At 38.0% G+C, this 15,482-nt stretch overlaps 1 protein-coding gene across 1 annotated transcript in view; it reads right to left on the reverse strand.

The window, feature by feature from the left end:
* The window catches only part of ACVR1C (activin A receptor type 1C), an 87,511-nt gene that overhangs the window by 44,494 nt on the left and 27,535 nt on the right, over nucleotides 1-15,482 (reverse strand). Inside the window, exon 2 of the mRNA XM_056110389.1 lies at nucleotides 7,079-7,309. Within this exon, the coding sequence (XP_055966364.1) occupies nucleotides 7,079-7,309 (231 nt within the window). The remainder of the gene's footprint in view (nucleotides 1-7,078; nucleotides 7,310-15,482) is intronic.

A 15,482-nucleotide genomic window follows, 5' to 3' on the forward strand; every position in this document is an offset into this window, starting at 1 on the left:
TACATATGCCTCTCGGAGAGCCCGACAAGCCACCAAGAGTATCCTGCCCAAATGAGCAGAGCCTGGCAAGCTCCCCATGGTGTACTCAATAAGCCAAAACCAGTAACTATAGCAGGTCTCATTCCCCTGACCTTGAAAGAGCCTCCAATCATTGGGAAAGACGAGTAAGGAAAGGCTGCTAAAATCTCAGGGCTGGGACAAATAGAGACGTTACTGGTGCCCGCTCGAGTAAATCGATGAACAATGGCATGACAGTGATACAGTGATTTTATATATATATTTATTTATTTATTTATATATTCATTGGAATAGTAAATAGGTCATCTTTGAAGGTTGAATCAAAAATCCATCTTGACGTATTTTGTCCTGGAGGAAACTTTCCGTTACCATCTCAACTTCATTGCTTGTAATTGATTATTGTTCTTTTCTCACTTGCTCATAAAAACCTGTATTGCTATGACTTTCCTTGTTAATACTTATTTTGTTTTGTGTCTTCACTCTTATTTGGCTAGAGGAATCTTATTATTTCTTCTTTAGTTTTCCTCCAACTCAGTGGTTTGTCAATAGTATGCTATTAATTTCCAAATGTCTGTGCTTTGCCTGTTTTCTTATTTGTTTGCTTGTTTATTTTTTAATGCTCACTTCTTCTACTTAAATAGCATTGTGGTCTGATAAGAGATAGCACTATTTCTATATTCATGACTTTATAAACACTTTTATGGTCTCCCAAAATGTAGTATACTCTGTTGTCACTGTCTCTCCCCAGGTCTGTTGTTTTATGAACTCTGCTGCCCCTTTAATTGGTGAACATATGCCCAAAAGACTTAAATCTTCTTAACGTATTGATTTTTTAAATCAATATATAATGTCCATCCTATATTTTATTACTTTCATTAGTCTGAAGCCTGTTAATACAAGCATTACCATCCATAATTTCGTTTTTGGCTACCATTTTCCAGTATGATTGTACTGCAGACTTTCACTCAATCTGTATTTATCATGGAAGTTCAAGTCTGTCTCTAGTGAGCATCAAAAGGTTAGGTTTATTTCCTGACCCATCTAAACACTCTGTGTCTTTCCATTGGGGATTCAATTCATTGACATTTCAGAAATTATTGAATAAAGGGCGTATAGCCATTTTTCTACAAATATTCTGGCTGTTTTTGAAGTTTCTCTGTGTTTATTTGGCTTTCTTTTATTTCTATAGTTTACTTATTTATTCATTGAATTTTATTTATATCACTACACAAATCAAATTCTATTTGCCTATTCCTATAATTGCTTCTAAGAATTGTTTGCTTTGCAGTTACCACATAGTTTATGTCTAAGATATTTCCCACTTTTAATTTAAAACTGGTATTCATTTGGTATTCTCCTTTATTATTCTCTTTTATAGGTTCTTTTCTTAAATGTCTCTCACTGTTTCCAAATGATTATTTTTTACTTTAATAAAATACCTTTGGTATTTCTTGCAAAGGTAATTTACAGGCAACAAATGTCTTTAACTGTTGTTTGTCTAAAAATATTTTGTAATCAATCCTTAAAATCTGGAAAAACAAAGAATTCCTGACTGGGTGTTTTCAAATTCAAGACTTGAGACCTATCATACAAACTCTGTCTACAGAGTTTCATTCAAGAAATGTAAAGTCTTACAGGAGTTCATTTACATGTAATGTAATTTTATATGTAAGACTTTGTTTTTCTCTTGCTATTTTCCCCTCTGCCTCTCTGTCTCTGTCTCTATGTCTGTCTGTCTGTCTGTCTGTCTGTCTCTCTTTCTCTCTCTCTCTCTCTCTCTCTCTCTCTCTCTCACACACACACACACACACACACACACACGCACATACACACAAACACTGCAGTAGTTTAATTTCAACATGTCTTGATGGTCTTCTGTTTAAGTTTATTTCATTTGGAATGCTTTGAACTTTCTAGATCGCAGTATATGTTTCCTCCTTCAGATTGGGGGCATTTGTGGTTTCAAAGGATCTAAAATATGATAACCAGAGATACTGGACAAGTGTACATTTAATGAAAGTTGAACCAAAAGAATATTTTGTTCATAATCATTGTATGGTAATTTGAATATGTGAAAAGAGTCTCCTGCCTCTGCGCCTGGCTGTCCTCACTGGGGCCTCTTGGAGGAGGGTGGCTTGAGTTTCCCTCCCCACCCCGAGCAGAGCCCCGACAGCTGAAGACCTCCGGTTCCAGCCACAGCCATTCTTAAGACCACTCTCTACACGTTCGGATGAGCCTCACGCATGAAGGAACCGGCAGAGGAACCCGGGTATGCGAGACCTGGGGCATAGATCTCCAAGCCTCTCAGACCGGGACTGGGGCCTCCTCCACCCAGATCCCCCATCTTCCAGTATGTAGGTGTTACACCCAACAACTGCCCCCTGTGCCATGTAATCCCATCAACGGCCAAGACCCAGAAACTATAAAATCCTGCTCCCGGACATCTTATTATCTAGTTCTTACTCTGGAGAACCTGGCAGGCTACCAAAAGTATCCTGCCCACACGGCAGAGTCTGGCAAACTCCCCGTGGCATATTCAATATGCCAAAAACCAGTAACGATGATGGGTCTCATTCTCCTGACCCTGAAAGAGCCTAGAATGTGGCACTTTTTAAAATCACAGGGCTAGAATGAAAGAGACGTCTGGGGCCTGCTTGAGGCAATCGATGAACAACAGGATGACAGTGATACAGTGATATAGTGAAAAAATGTGGTCTGTTTCTGCTGTGTTCCCTTCTCAGCTAGCTCATTTTGTCTAACATCTTAGCATGTTTGGTTGCTTCTTCAGTATGTATTATTCCTGTTCTAGCAAAATGTGTTGGTTATTTTCTTTAAGGCCTAATAAAGTATCATCCTATGGGCGGGGGGGGGAGGGGTATACAAGGGGAGCTGTGGTAAGAATGAGGGTCAGTGAAAAAATAAGTCTTGCATGCATGAGACCTTGGTTTGATCCCAGAACCATTGGGGAGAAAAAGAGGAGTTAAGGTGAATACCTTCAAAATTTGTTTTCCCTTTAAAGAGACATCTTTGGATAAAAACAGCCTGACACTACTTTAAAAGTTTTTCCTCTCAACAAAAGGGAATGCCCTGCCACTGAGGCAGGGTGGGAGGGGGTTGGGGGGTGGGAGAGATACTGGGATTAGTGGTGATGGAGAATGGGCACTGGTGGAGGGATGGGTACTCGATCATTGTATAACTGAAACCCAAGCACAAAAATGTGTAAGTCTACCACTGTACCTAATGGTGTTTCACTAATAAAATTTTCAAAATAAAAAAAAACGTTTTTCCTCTCAAGAGGCACCACATCATTCAGAAAATTAAGAAAATGTCATGTAGAACCCCAAATCCCTGTGATGTCAAGCTTATATTTAGGAATAAATAACTTCTCAGGAATAAAGTTTCAGTTTGTATTTAGGCAGTAGTTTTCCTTCCTTTTATTTTTTTCCTTCTTGCTTTGGTGGCCATACCTGGTAGTGTTCAGAGCATTCTCCGGGTTCTTAGCTCAGGGATCGGTACTGGCAGGGATTGGGGGTCCATATGTGGTGCCAGGGATGAAACCTAAATTGGCAGTGTACAAGGCCTTACCCGCTTTACTCTTTCTCCAACCCATTTTTTTTTCCTGAAGTGCTTTGTAGTATGCTTAGGCCTCCCATGTGGAATTATAAGGGGATGGGGTTTTTATCTGGTTTAAATTTTTAATAAACATGGAGGTTTTCATTAAATGATCAACCTTGAGCAACGTAATTTTTTTTCACTTTTGTCTGTTTTGAGCTTTCAAATCACTAATATTCCACTCTTATCCATAATATACACTCAATAAGCAGATCACATAAGGAAAAAAAGATCAAATAAGATTAGATAGTAACAGACCTTAAAAGTAAGAGTATTCACTGACCCACATAGTAAGAAATCCAGGGACTCAAGAGACAGTACAGCAGACATGTGGTTTCATCGTGTACAACTGACTTGGGTTTGATCCCTAGCACCACATTTGGTCCCCTGAGCGCTCTAAGAGTGCCCCCTAAGCTCAGAACCAAGAATAAGCCCTGAGCACCCTGGTGTGTCCCCCAAACAAAACAGAACAAAAGACTAAAAAACCCAAAGTAAGGTGGAAGCATTACCAAAATATTTTGTTAGCAAATCATAACTTCAATCTAATTCTATAATTCCTGACATGCAGATGCAGTACATTCCCTTATTGTTAAAGATATTATCTAAGTTTCTAAGACTTTTAGTTGAAAACATCTTAATGTATGCATAAGGGTTCTTTTTAAAAACTTTTATTCATCTAATGTATTAAAAATTGCATTTTGTTCAACTGCAACTTCCCAGGTATTAATGATGTGAGTGTCTTTTTAATACATAACCACTTTGACTCTTTTTTTTCCTATAAAATTTCTTTTTGTGGATTGTTTTTTTCAAGTCCATGTTCAGGCTATGTATTATCACTCCCACTCTATGGTTTGTTTAACTCTAGAGAAATCTGTTTTTCCTGAACACAAGTTCCTCTCTTTCTTTCCCCTCACATCTTTCTAAGTAAATTTCTTTCAGTAAAAATGTTTTTGCTTCACTTAAAATAATAGTGTTTTGTCCATTTTATTAGTTGAAAGATTCTTTTTCTTTTCTTTCTTTCTCCACATGTTCTTTTGCCATGTACACACAGACACATACAAATATGTGCACAAGCTCTTTACCTTTTAAGTAGCTGCTTCCCACTTGTGTCTGCTACACACAATACTCATCCAAATATAATTTATCGTTTGGTTTTATTTATGTTATGCTTTATTATTCATTTTTATTTTTGCTTGTATGTAGTTAATTATATCTGCCTTTCCCTTTTATGTTAGTTGGATTCCCTCTCTTATTTAAGAACAGATTCCATACTACAGATTCATAAATTTTTTTCTAAGTTTTTGCTCTGACATTTAAATTGTTTTATATTTCACAATTAGATATTTAATCAAGCTGTAATTTATTTTTGTATATGGTATGACACTGTGGTACACCCGTTGTTTGCTTCCAGATGGATAGATAATTATGCCAACATAATTTTAAAAATAAACTATTCTGGAATTTCTATTTCTGCCAAATTATACTTTAGATGTCCACAGAAGTCCATCTTGGGATAGCACACACACATAAAAATTCTGAATAAAATACAAATAAAAATTCTATTATATAATTAAGCTTGTGGAGAAATAAATGAATTTGACCAGCAGCCAAAATTAAAGTGCAAAACCAGAGAGATGTGTGAGAATTGGAGCTTCCATTTACTCTGGAAATATCTGCCAGTTCTTGATGGTGATTAAGGGTCTAGTTGACAAATTGTATCATGAGATCAAGAGACAAAATAGTTCCTGAAATAGTGAAAGGTCAGAGCATAGATCTTTATACAATCCAAGCAATTATACTTGGCATGATGTTTCTTGTTTTGAGCATAAACAAAACAGTATTCTATAGCATGAGGTTTATGTATACTTGTCTATTTGTCTCATTCTTGACTTTTGGGAAAACAGGAATAAAAAAGATATACTTCTCCTGAAGTTCCCCCATCACAGTGAATTCATTCACATAAGCAACACTGAATCAGAATTGCTATACTCTGGCTCAAACAAAATCCAAATACAGATGTGTGGTACAGAAGCCAATATAAGCTTTAAACAAAGCTTCTGCTCACAAACCCAAAGAAATATATTGATGGAAACACAGTAGTGAGAAGCCTAACATTCCACTTTCACCAATAGGACTTCAAGACCTTCTAAGCACCGTTTGAAAAAAACCCAAAAAGCAAATAAACTAAAAATGTTTAAAAGTAAGATAGTGGACTAATAATAAGACCACATAGAGACATCTGAGATTAACAGTGTCTTAAAATGTTAATTTTGAAAGCATATATATATGCAAAGGTCTGGAGCGATAGCACAGCGGTAGGGCATTTGCCTTACAAGCAGCCAACATGGGCGACCCGAGTTCGATTCCTCCGCCCCTCACGAAAAGCCCAGCAAGCTACCGAGTGTATCTCACCCACACGGCAGAGCCTGGCAAGCTACCCATGACGTATTCGATATGCCAAACACAGTAACAACAAGTCTCACGATGGAGACGTACAGGGCCTGCTCGAGCAAATCGAACAATGGGAGGATCATGACCATGATATATATGCAAAAATATTCACCTACTAATTGTTAAGCACCAATTTATTGCTAAATTTACAAATATTGATTAAAGCATACCCACGAGACATTCTTTTCAAAAATTCTTTAATTTTACTACTTGTCCCTTAATATCCCCAAAGTTTCAGATTTCTGAATACTAATAAAAGATGATTAATATTTTTAGTTATACGTAAATTAAGACAAAACATACTGAAATGGGGGAAAGGCAGGAATAGAGCTGAAAAGTAATTGTCAGATCCTATTTCATCTCTTTTTCTGTTACTAAGTCCTGTGAATCTAAAGTGGATTGATGAAGTAGACATATAAGAGGTACGCATGAAAAAAAAAGATTATCTCCCTAAATGTTGACAAGCTACTGTATTTTTTAGTCCTCCTTCTCCTCCTCCTCCTCCTCCTCCTCCTCCTCCATCTTCGTCACACTTGGAAATGCTCAGGAGTTAGTCCTGGCTCTGCAGGAAATGCTTGTGGCTATGCTCAGGGGACCATATGGGATGCCAGGGATAGAACCCAGGTTGGTCATGTGCAAGACAAACACCCTATCAGCTGTACTATTGCTCCAGCCCTTGGTCTTTTTTTCTTCTTTTCTCTTGGTTTACATTTAAATCTGTTTCTTTAAAATCATTCGTAAAAACTATTTTAAATTCATTATTTACTTCAAATATATTATTAATTTATCAAACTTTTTAAAAACTGCTATGCTGTTATCTGAGTTTGAAAGTCTTGAGCAATTAAAAAAATCAACTTCAGGTAGGCTCTAGATCCATTTTTTAGTCAAAAAACAGACTCTTCTATTTAAAATAAACCTAAGATGGACTTATTTGTACCATATTTTGAATTCTCCAAGAGTGAAAATAAATCTGAAATGACAAAAGGTAAGCCCTTACCTGTTGGAAGATGCAGTGTTATGTTGTTGCAAAAATCTGTGAAGCAGCATTCTGTTTTGGTAACGTTGTTGGAACTGTGGCAGAAGACTTGAGCATTTAACTCTGGGAGAGAGACACAGGACTTTATCACCTGTTCTTTCCCATTGGTGAGCATGACTGAGGCCCAACATGCTCCTTCTGTTTGGCAGGTAAAGTTTGAAGAATCACACAGAAGACAAACACACTTCAGTCCTGTAAAGTATGAAGAGGGGAAAAAAAAGGTAAAGATATAAAAGAAATCATGCAAATTTATTTCGCAATACACAAGCATATCAAATCAACCTGAATAAAAACTGATGTAGTGTTTAAATACATAGCAATGAATACTGCCTACATAAATGTTACTCCATATCAGTCACATTCAAGTAGGCAGGTTGCAGAGTTGTCATTTACTATGTTGCTTCTAGTTTTGTGAATTTATGCAATTACTTTAAACTCTTTTTTTTTCCATCCATGATCTAAACGAGTCCCTTTTTTTAAAAAATTTTTATTAGTGAAACACCGTGAGGTACAGTTGTAGACTTACAAATTTTTGTGCTTGGGTTTCAATTATACAATGATCAAACACCCATCCCTCCACCAGTGCCCATTTCTTCCTTAAGCTTTAATATCTCATTCCTAAATCACCAGCTCCTAAGAATGCCTAGATACAGTAACTCAGCAACCAAGGAGCGCTGTCCAGCACTTGTTGAGCACTGAAGTGTCTTTACAGCAGCTGTGCAACAAACACTCCCATCTTCTGTTCATTTTCTTTTTCTTCTCTAACCATTCAGGTGAATTTTGGAATACAAGCCAACCATAGGCACTTAGAGCTCTAAAAATAATTGTATAATTATTTACATTTATGTTCTGTGATAGTTAAACATATAGCACAGCAGTAGGGAATTCGCCTTACAAGCGGCCAACATGGCCGACCCGAGTTCGATTCCTCCGCCCCTCTCGGAGAGCCCGGCAAGCTACGGAGAGTATTCGATATGCCAAACACAGTAACAACAAAGTCTCCAATGGGGATGTTACTGGGCCCGCTCGAGCAAATCGATGATCAACGGGAGGGCCTTTACTTTACTTTTTTACTGTTAGTACCCTAAGGGCATTGGTGGGTCACTCTTTTTCCCACTTTCCACTAGGGAATATCTCTACAAGCATAATATGCAAACAGACCATGGTTTTCAGGTGGTTTTTATTATTGAGCATATTTATTCCATAAATAAAATAATCATGAATAGTATAATTTATCATCAATATCAATACAATTTTCAAAAATTAAACTTTGACAAAATAATCTTTTCACCCCACAACTTTAACATTCCTCACAACACACACACATGCACGCACTTACACACACACAAACACAAACATAGACACACACATACACACATAACCACAAGTTACATCACAGTTCAAAGTAGTGCAGCATTTCTCTGTTTTGATGTAGAATAACTGTCAACCTGGTAAGTCCAGGAATGTGAGCAATTTACTCAATTTTTATTCAATACATTCTTTTTAAAGAGTATAGTACTATTTAGGCCTTTTGACTTGTTATTTTAATGAACTTTTTATTAAGCCATAATTGCTCCTCATAATTATTGCTACCTAAAATTGATTAGATATAATAAAGTTAAAATATTTGATATATAAATGAAACTTTTATAATTACTATGATTATAAAGAGAAGCTTATTAATAATATGGCTATCTAATTTATAAGAAAATTATTACATATCAAAAGCAAATTATTCCTTTCCACTTGATCACTTAACACCCCTTTACTCATCGATTTGCTCGAGCGGCGCCATAACATCTCCATTCGTCCCTGTCGTGTGCTAGTGTAGCCCAATGGCATCTACTCGTTCTTGGAAAATTAAGATCCTCAAACTGATTGTTCAGGGTCTTGACAAAGAAGTCTGACCATCTTGTAGGTGGGTGGCCACGCGATCTTTTGATGTCCCATGAAATCCAGTCAGTAGTGGCTCTCGTCCAGTGGTCTTCTCCAAATCTCATTACGTGTACAGCCCATCTGATTTTCAATGCCTTGGCAAACGAGACAGCATCTCTGGTTCTTGATTGTCAACGGAGGTCAGAACTCTGGATTCTTTCTCTCACTTGAGTGAAGCATGATCTCTAAGCATAGCTCTTTCGATTTCACTTTGGGAGACCCAAACAGCGTTCTCATTCTGTTTTTGTCGGGCCCAGGTCTCTGAGGCGTATGTTAATGCAGGAAGAACAGAGGAATTGAAGAAATGTACCCTGAGTCAGAAGTTATTCCTCCTCTTAGGTACTTCTTTGACGCTTTTGAAGGCGTTACAAGCAGCTTTCTTCCTCCTGCACAACTCAGGTGCCAGGTCATTCATTATGTTGAATTATTAACCTAGGTACACATAACTGTTGCATTCAGAGATGTTTGTTCCATTGAGAGTGAATGGAACATCAGGAATGAGACCATTTCTCATAAACATTGAAAAAAATCTCATAAAAATCTCTCAGCTGTAGTCTGACCTTTCTACACTCATGGTCAAAGTCAGCCAGCATTTGTGCCACTTGGATAATGTTTGGTGTTATTAGAATGATGTCATCAGTGAAGCAGAGGTGGTGCAGTTGCCAACCATCTATCTTCACTCCCATTCCTTCCCATTCTAGTCATTGCATGATGTTCTTGAGGATGGCACTGAAAAGTTTTGGTAAAATGGTATTACCCTGCCGAATCCCTCCCCCCCCCAACAACGATGATCACTTCCTTGTAGAATGGTGAGATCCTTGTAGTGAATCTGCAATACAGCTCAGAGAGGATCCTGATGTATTGAGCTTGAATGCCCTGTTTGGCTAGGGCTTCCATGACTCCTTCAGTCTCAACAGAATCAAAGGCCTTCTTTAAATCAATGAACGTTAGACAGAGCACCATCTTGAACTCCCAAGAAACTTCAATGAGCTTGCTTATCATGTGAATATGGTCAATTGTGTTGAATGATTTTCAGAACCCAGCTTGCTCACACTGTCCTTCATCTAGTGTTCTGCCAATCCTACTCAGGATGACTCGAATGAACAGCTTGTAGATGACAGACAACCGGCAGATCAGGCGATAGTTGCCAATGTTGTGGATGTTTCCCTTCTTGTACAGTAGTACAGTCCTGTTGGTTTTACATCGGGATGTAACCTTGCATTCAGACAGGTAGCGTGTGAAGAGCTGAACTAGTGTATTGATGAGAACTGGTGGCAGGTTCTTCAGGTGTTCGGGTCTGACCTTGTCTGGGCCAGGTGCTGTTCACTTCTTTATCGATGAAATGGTGTGTCAGATTTTGGAAGGGAGAACGTTGGGAATGACATATCCATCCTGAAGAATTTGGTATGTGGGCAGGTGGACATGGCTATTGAAGAGATCCGAGTAGAAGTCATGGATAATCTTCTCTATTACCTTACTAGAAGATGTGATAGATCCATCAGGACATCGGAGGGCAGCATCTTGGTCTTGTAGTTGGCAAAGGACAGACAGGCATTGAGAATGCTTTTCCCAGCTTCTGCTGCATCTGCCAGCACTGCTGTTGTTCTCTCTTTGAGGTCTTACTTGATCATTTCTCTGCACTGCTTTGCAAGCTTGGATGTTCATTTGGAGTTGCCTGAGGCTTAAGGCAAGCCATGTTGGTGAATGAGCTCAAGAATTTTCAAAGACAGGCATCTTTCTGTGGCTATCTCTCTCTCGACATTCCTCACACAATCATGGATGTGCTTAACCATTCTATTGTATTCTTTGTCAATGTTGCCAGCAATGGCCTCTTCCCATGTTGCTGCAATAGTGTCAAAAAGCTCCCAGCTGGTGGTCGTTCTAGGAGTTCTCTTCTTAAACTTTGCAGCCCTTTCTCCCTGCTCCATGAAGTAGAATTTTGCAAGAAGGAGATGGTGGTCCAATCCCATTTGGAATTTTGGGACAACAGCGACATCGGTGGGGCAAAACCGTTGATTGAATATGATGTGGTCAATTTCATTGTGGAACCGTCCACCAGGAGAGTCCCATGTCCAACGTTTAGATTCAACCTTCTGGAACTGTGAGCTACCATGGATGGTCTTAGTCGACATGATGAACTCAGACAGTCTCTCACCCTGTTCATTCCATTCTAGACCACGGGTCCCAATATGGAGTTTTCTGGCTATCTTCTCAGTCCTATCTTGGCATTAAATTCACCGATAATGATCTTGCAGAAGGTGTGGTCTTCTTTATAGAACTTCTCCAGCTCCACTATTCCTTTTATAATTTTCAATATTTTTAAGTAAATATTATTCTTTAAAATATCTTTAAGCATTTTATTACTTTGCACTAAGGGAAATACTATGATTAGATAAAATAGTATTTAGTTGTCATCCCTACACCAAGAATAATAACTCACTACTTATTTTAGTGAATTTGTTAACATTCATATGCTACAGTAGAACTTTTAAGCTTCAATTTATCACTCTTAATTATATCTGAGGTTCTCTAACTAATGTGGCCCTTTACAGAAAGAATTACTCAGTACCCCTCATCCCAAGAACTCTACCTTCTTGAAGTGAACAAACAATTGCACCCAATGCTACAACCATCACCACCTCCCCCCCCGCCCCGCCCCACCAGGATATCTTAGCACCCTAAGATGGTGGTATGGCTCACTTTGGAAAACAGTGATCTAATTGGGATTCAATAAAGTTAGTTATATACAACCTGAGTAACAAAAAAATGTTCGAAGCCACTTTTCTTGAATAAAATAGAGCTCATATAGTGAGGATTCTGACAGTGGAATCTCCATCTCTAGTACTTTTCAATCCCAATAAGGCCAAGTTTAAATCCATGCTATAGTATCCATCTGAAAATGGAGAAATGAACTGGAGAGGGCAGTGTGCCCTGAAATACTGCAAATAATTTAGGACATTATAAATCTTCAACTCATGAAATTTACAACTACAAAATATGAAACTATAGTTGATAACTAAGAAACTTACTTCACTGTAATTATTCTTCACTATCATATTTTCTGAGCCTTCCCAGTCTTGTTGGGAAGATTAATTTTCCTGATACACAATATCAAAATATTTGATACTTGACTCATCAGAGTCTCCTTGTGTTTTCAATTTCCCAGGGAAGGCTAGACAAGAAATCAAGGCAACTAACTAAAGGATATGGAGCTGATGAGAGAAGACAACCATAAAGGAGTCATTACTTAAACATATTCTCTATATCACTGTCATCCCATTGGTCTTCAAATTACTCAAGCGGGCACCAGTAAGATCTCTATTCCTCCCAGCCCTGAGATTTTAGCAGCCTCTCCTTACTCAACTTTTCCCAACAATTGGAGGCTCTTTCAGGGTCAGGGGAATGAAAACTCTTGTCATTACTGTATTTGGCAAATCGAATATGCCATGGGGAGCCTGCCAGGCTCTCCAAGAGGCATAAATGGGTAGGAAGTGACTTATAATGTGTCTCGCGCCGCAAAGCACGGTCTGGAAAGCGGCCTGGAGCATGGCGGTGGTTGGGCAATGGAGGTCAGCTTCTGGGGCTGGGTCCCTTGGGGTGGGGAGGGCTTTCACCCACCCCGCAGCCTGGCGTGGAGTGTATTAAACCCAACTCTTAAAATTGCCAAATCTGTCCTACTCATTCTAATAATCCATGTAACTTTACATTTACTGAAAACTCTAAAAGTAAAAACAGAATAATATAGAAATGGATTTTGGTAGGAAACCTAGGATTAATCCTGTTTATACCAACTCCTGGCAGACTGACCTTGGGCAAGTTACAAGTACCCAAAATATCACTTCTTCATAAAATGAGATTAATGCTTTATCATTCAAATTTATCTGAGAGTACAGCAGGTTTAAAGGTAAGGTAAAGGCCCTCCCGTTGTTCGTCGATTTGCTCGAGTGGGCCCAGTCACGTCTCCATTGGAGACTTCGTAGTTACTGTGTTTGGCATATGGAATACGTCACGGGGAGCTTGCCAGGCTCTGCCCTGCGGGCAAGATACTCTCGGTAGCTTGCCGGACTCTCCAAGAGGGGCGGAGGAATCGAACTTGGGTCGGCCATGTTGGCCGCTTGTAAGGCAAACGCCCTACCGCTGCGGTAGGGCGTTTGCCTTGCATGCAGCCAACATGGCCGACCCGAGTTCAATTACTCCGCCCCTCTCGGAGAGCCCGGCAAGCTACCGAGAGTATTCGATATGCCAGACACAGTAACAACAAAGTCTCCAATGGAGACGTTACTGGGCCCGCTCGAGCAAATCGATGATCAACGGGAGGGCCTTTACTTTACTTTTTACTTTACAGCAGGTTTAAGATGATTACTAGTGAACATGGCTGATCTACGTTAAATTACCAGATTTCACATGATCTCCTTTATCACTGCTAGAAGTGATACCTCAGTGCAGACCCAGGAGTAAGACCTGAGCACAGCCAAGTGTGGATCAAACCCCCATACTCCAAAAATAGAATGCATATGAGGATTAAATTCATAGGCATACATCCAATTATATTACATGGTATTCTAAGTAATTGTTATTTTCTCCTCTCTTAAAATCATTCCTTACAACCTCAGGGTCTGGTATAGAAAAGCAGATGGGTCAGATTACCCTTCAGATAAAACTTATATAATATGGACAGAAACAGCATATTTCATTTTTCTTTGGAAGGGAAGAAGTCACCTGAAGGCGAGCTCCAGAATTTGCATAAATATTTTGCTTCAAATCTTGGCCCTGCATTTGTGGTGGAAACTCCACAGTATAATGACAGAGACTGAAAGAAAAAAATTTTAGCCACTGTTACCACTGAGAGAGAACACAGAATTATAATGTAATCAAGTTAACTCTGTGCTAACAAGCAATACAAAATAAATTATTTAGTATCTGCCTTTGGGGAAGGCTTGGGTGGTGGTGGAAAATTCAAAATAATGGTGATGGGAAGATGTAATGGTGATGGGATTGGTGTTGAAATATTGAATGTAATCAATTACTGTCAACAACTTTATAAAAGTAAAATTTTAAAAAGTTAACTGTGTGCTAGAACATGAAAAAACAGATGAAAAAACAATTGTTCATGTGTATATTTCTTACCATAGAATTCCCAGTGCAATTGTGGAAATTAGCTGTCACTATCTCTGTAGATAGTAAGACTCCAAAACATCAAGTGACTGAATTAATGTAGCATTTGTTTTACTACTCAAGCAATACTGATTCTATCTCACCAAAACTTATGTTTTTCAAAAAAAGGTACAGAATGTATTCTACCATCTCCCAAACTATTAAGAAACTGTGAATAAAACATAGTACTTATACAGAAAAATTGAAAATTTTTAAAAGTAAAATAAATCTATTTTAAAAAATATGACTGAAGATCAGAGAAATAGTACAGCATTTAAGGTAACTGCCTTGCAGCCATTAGAGATGTTCAATCCCTAATACCACATATGGTTGCCTGAGCTCCACCATCATCCCTGAGCAGTGTGAGGAGTAAGCCCTGAGCGCTAACAAGTATGGGTCAAAAACCAAAAAAAAGGAAGCAAAAAGAAAAATGACTGCTTAATGGTTTTCAATGAATAATGCAGATGTTTTCTGAATATCTAAAAAATTCTAATAATTTTCTAATAATTTTTTAAAATTTAAAAAGGTATCAATTACACAAAGAATGTGTTATACAGTTAAGACATAAAAAATAACCTGTCTTTAAATCTTGCAAAGTGAAAAATACTGACAAAATTGAGAATGTATTGATAAAATTATAATAATTTTAAACATCTACTAAATATTCTCATTTCTTTTTGACAACATTGCAATATTGACCAAAAAAAGGAGAAAATTAAATAAAAACTATGAAGTATTATGTGTAACATACAACATATTCAGTAGTGCATTTTTTATTTCACCTAATCCATGTTGTGACTACAGTTGATATATAATTAGGTTATATTTATATCAATCATTTTCAACATAGAACTCCTACCATGCCAATTAAAGTGTAAGCTACCATTAGCGATTAGACTTATGCTTTCACATTTTGTGTTTTAAAAACTGTTAAAGACTCAGTGAGACAGAAAATTCCATGACTGGATAGATCAGGTTGTTGGTTTTTTGTCTGTTTGTTTGGTTGTTTTTTTTTTATTATTAAATTTTACTGAATCGCTGTGAGAAAGTTACAAGTTTTCATGTTTGGGTTACAATCACACAATGATCAAACACCCATTCCCTCAACCAGTGCACATTCCCCACCACCAATATCCCCAGTATACTCCTCATCCCCACCCTACCCCTGCCTCCAATCCAACTTTATGTTTCTTTATTGTAAGTGTATTGTAAGTCCCTTTATCTTGTACTTGAGTCATGCAGAAAGGGATAGCAAACGAAGTTGAAGAGAGGTAAT

This window comes from Sorex fumeus, unplaced genomic scaffold (assembly GCF_029834395.1).
Source record: "Sorex fumeus unplaced genomic scaffold, SorFum_2.1 ptg000009l, whole genome shotgun sequence".
NCBI lineage: Eukaryota > Metazoa > Chordata > Mammalia > Eulipotyphla > Soricidae > Sorex > Sorex fumeus.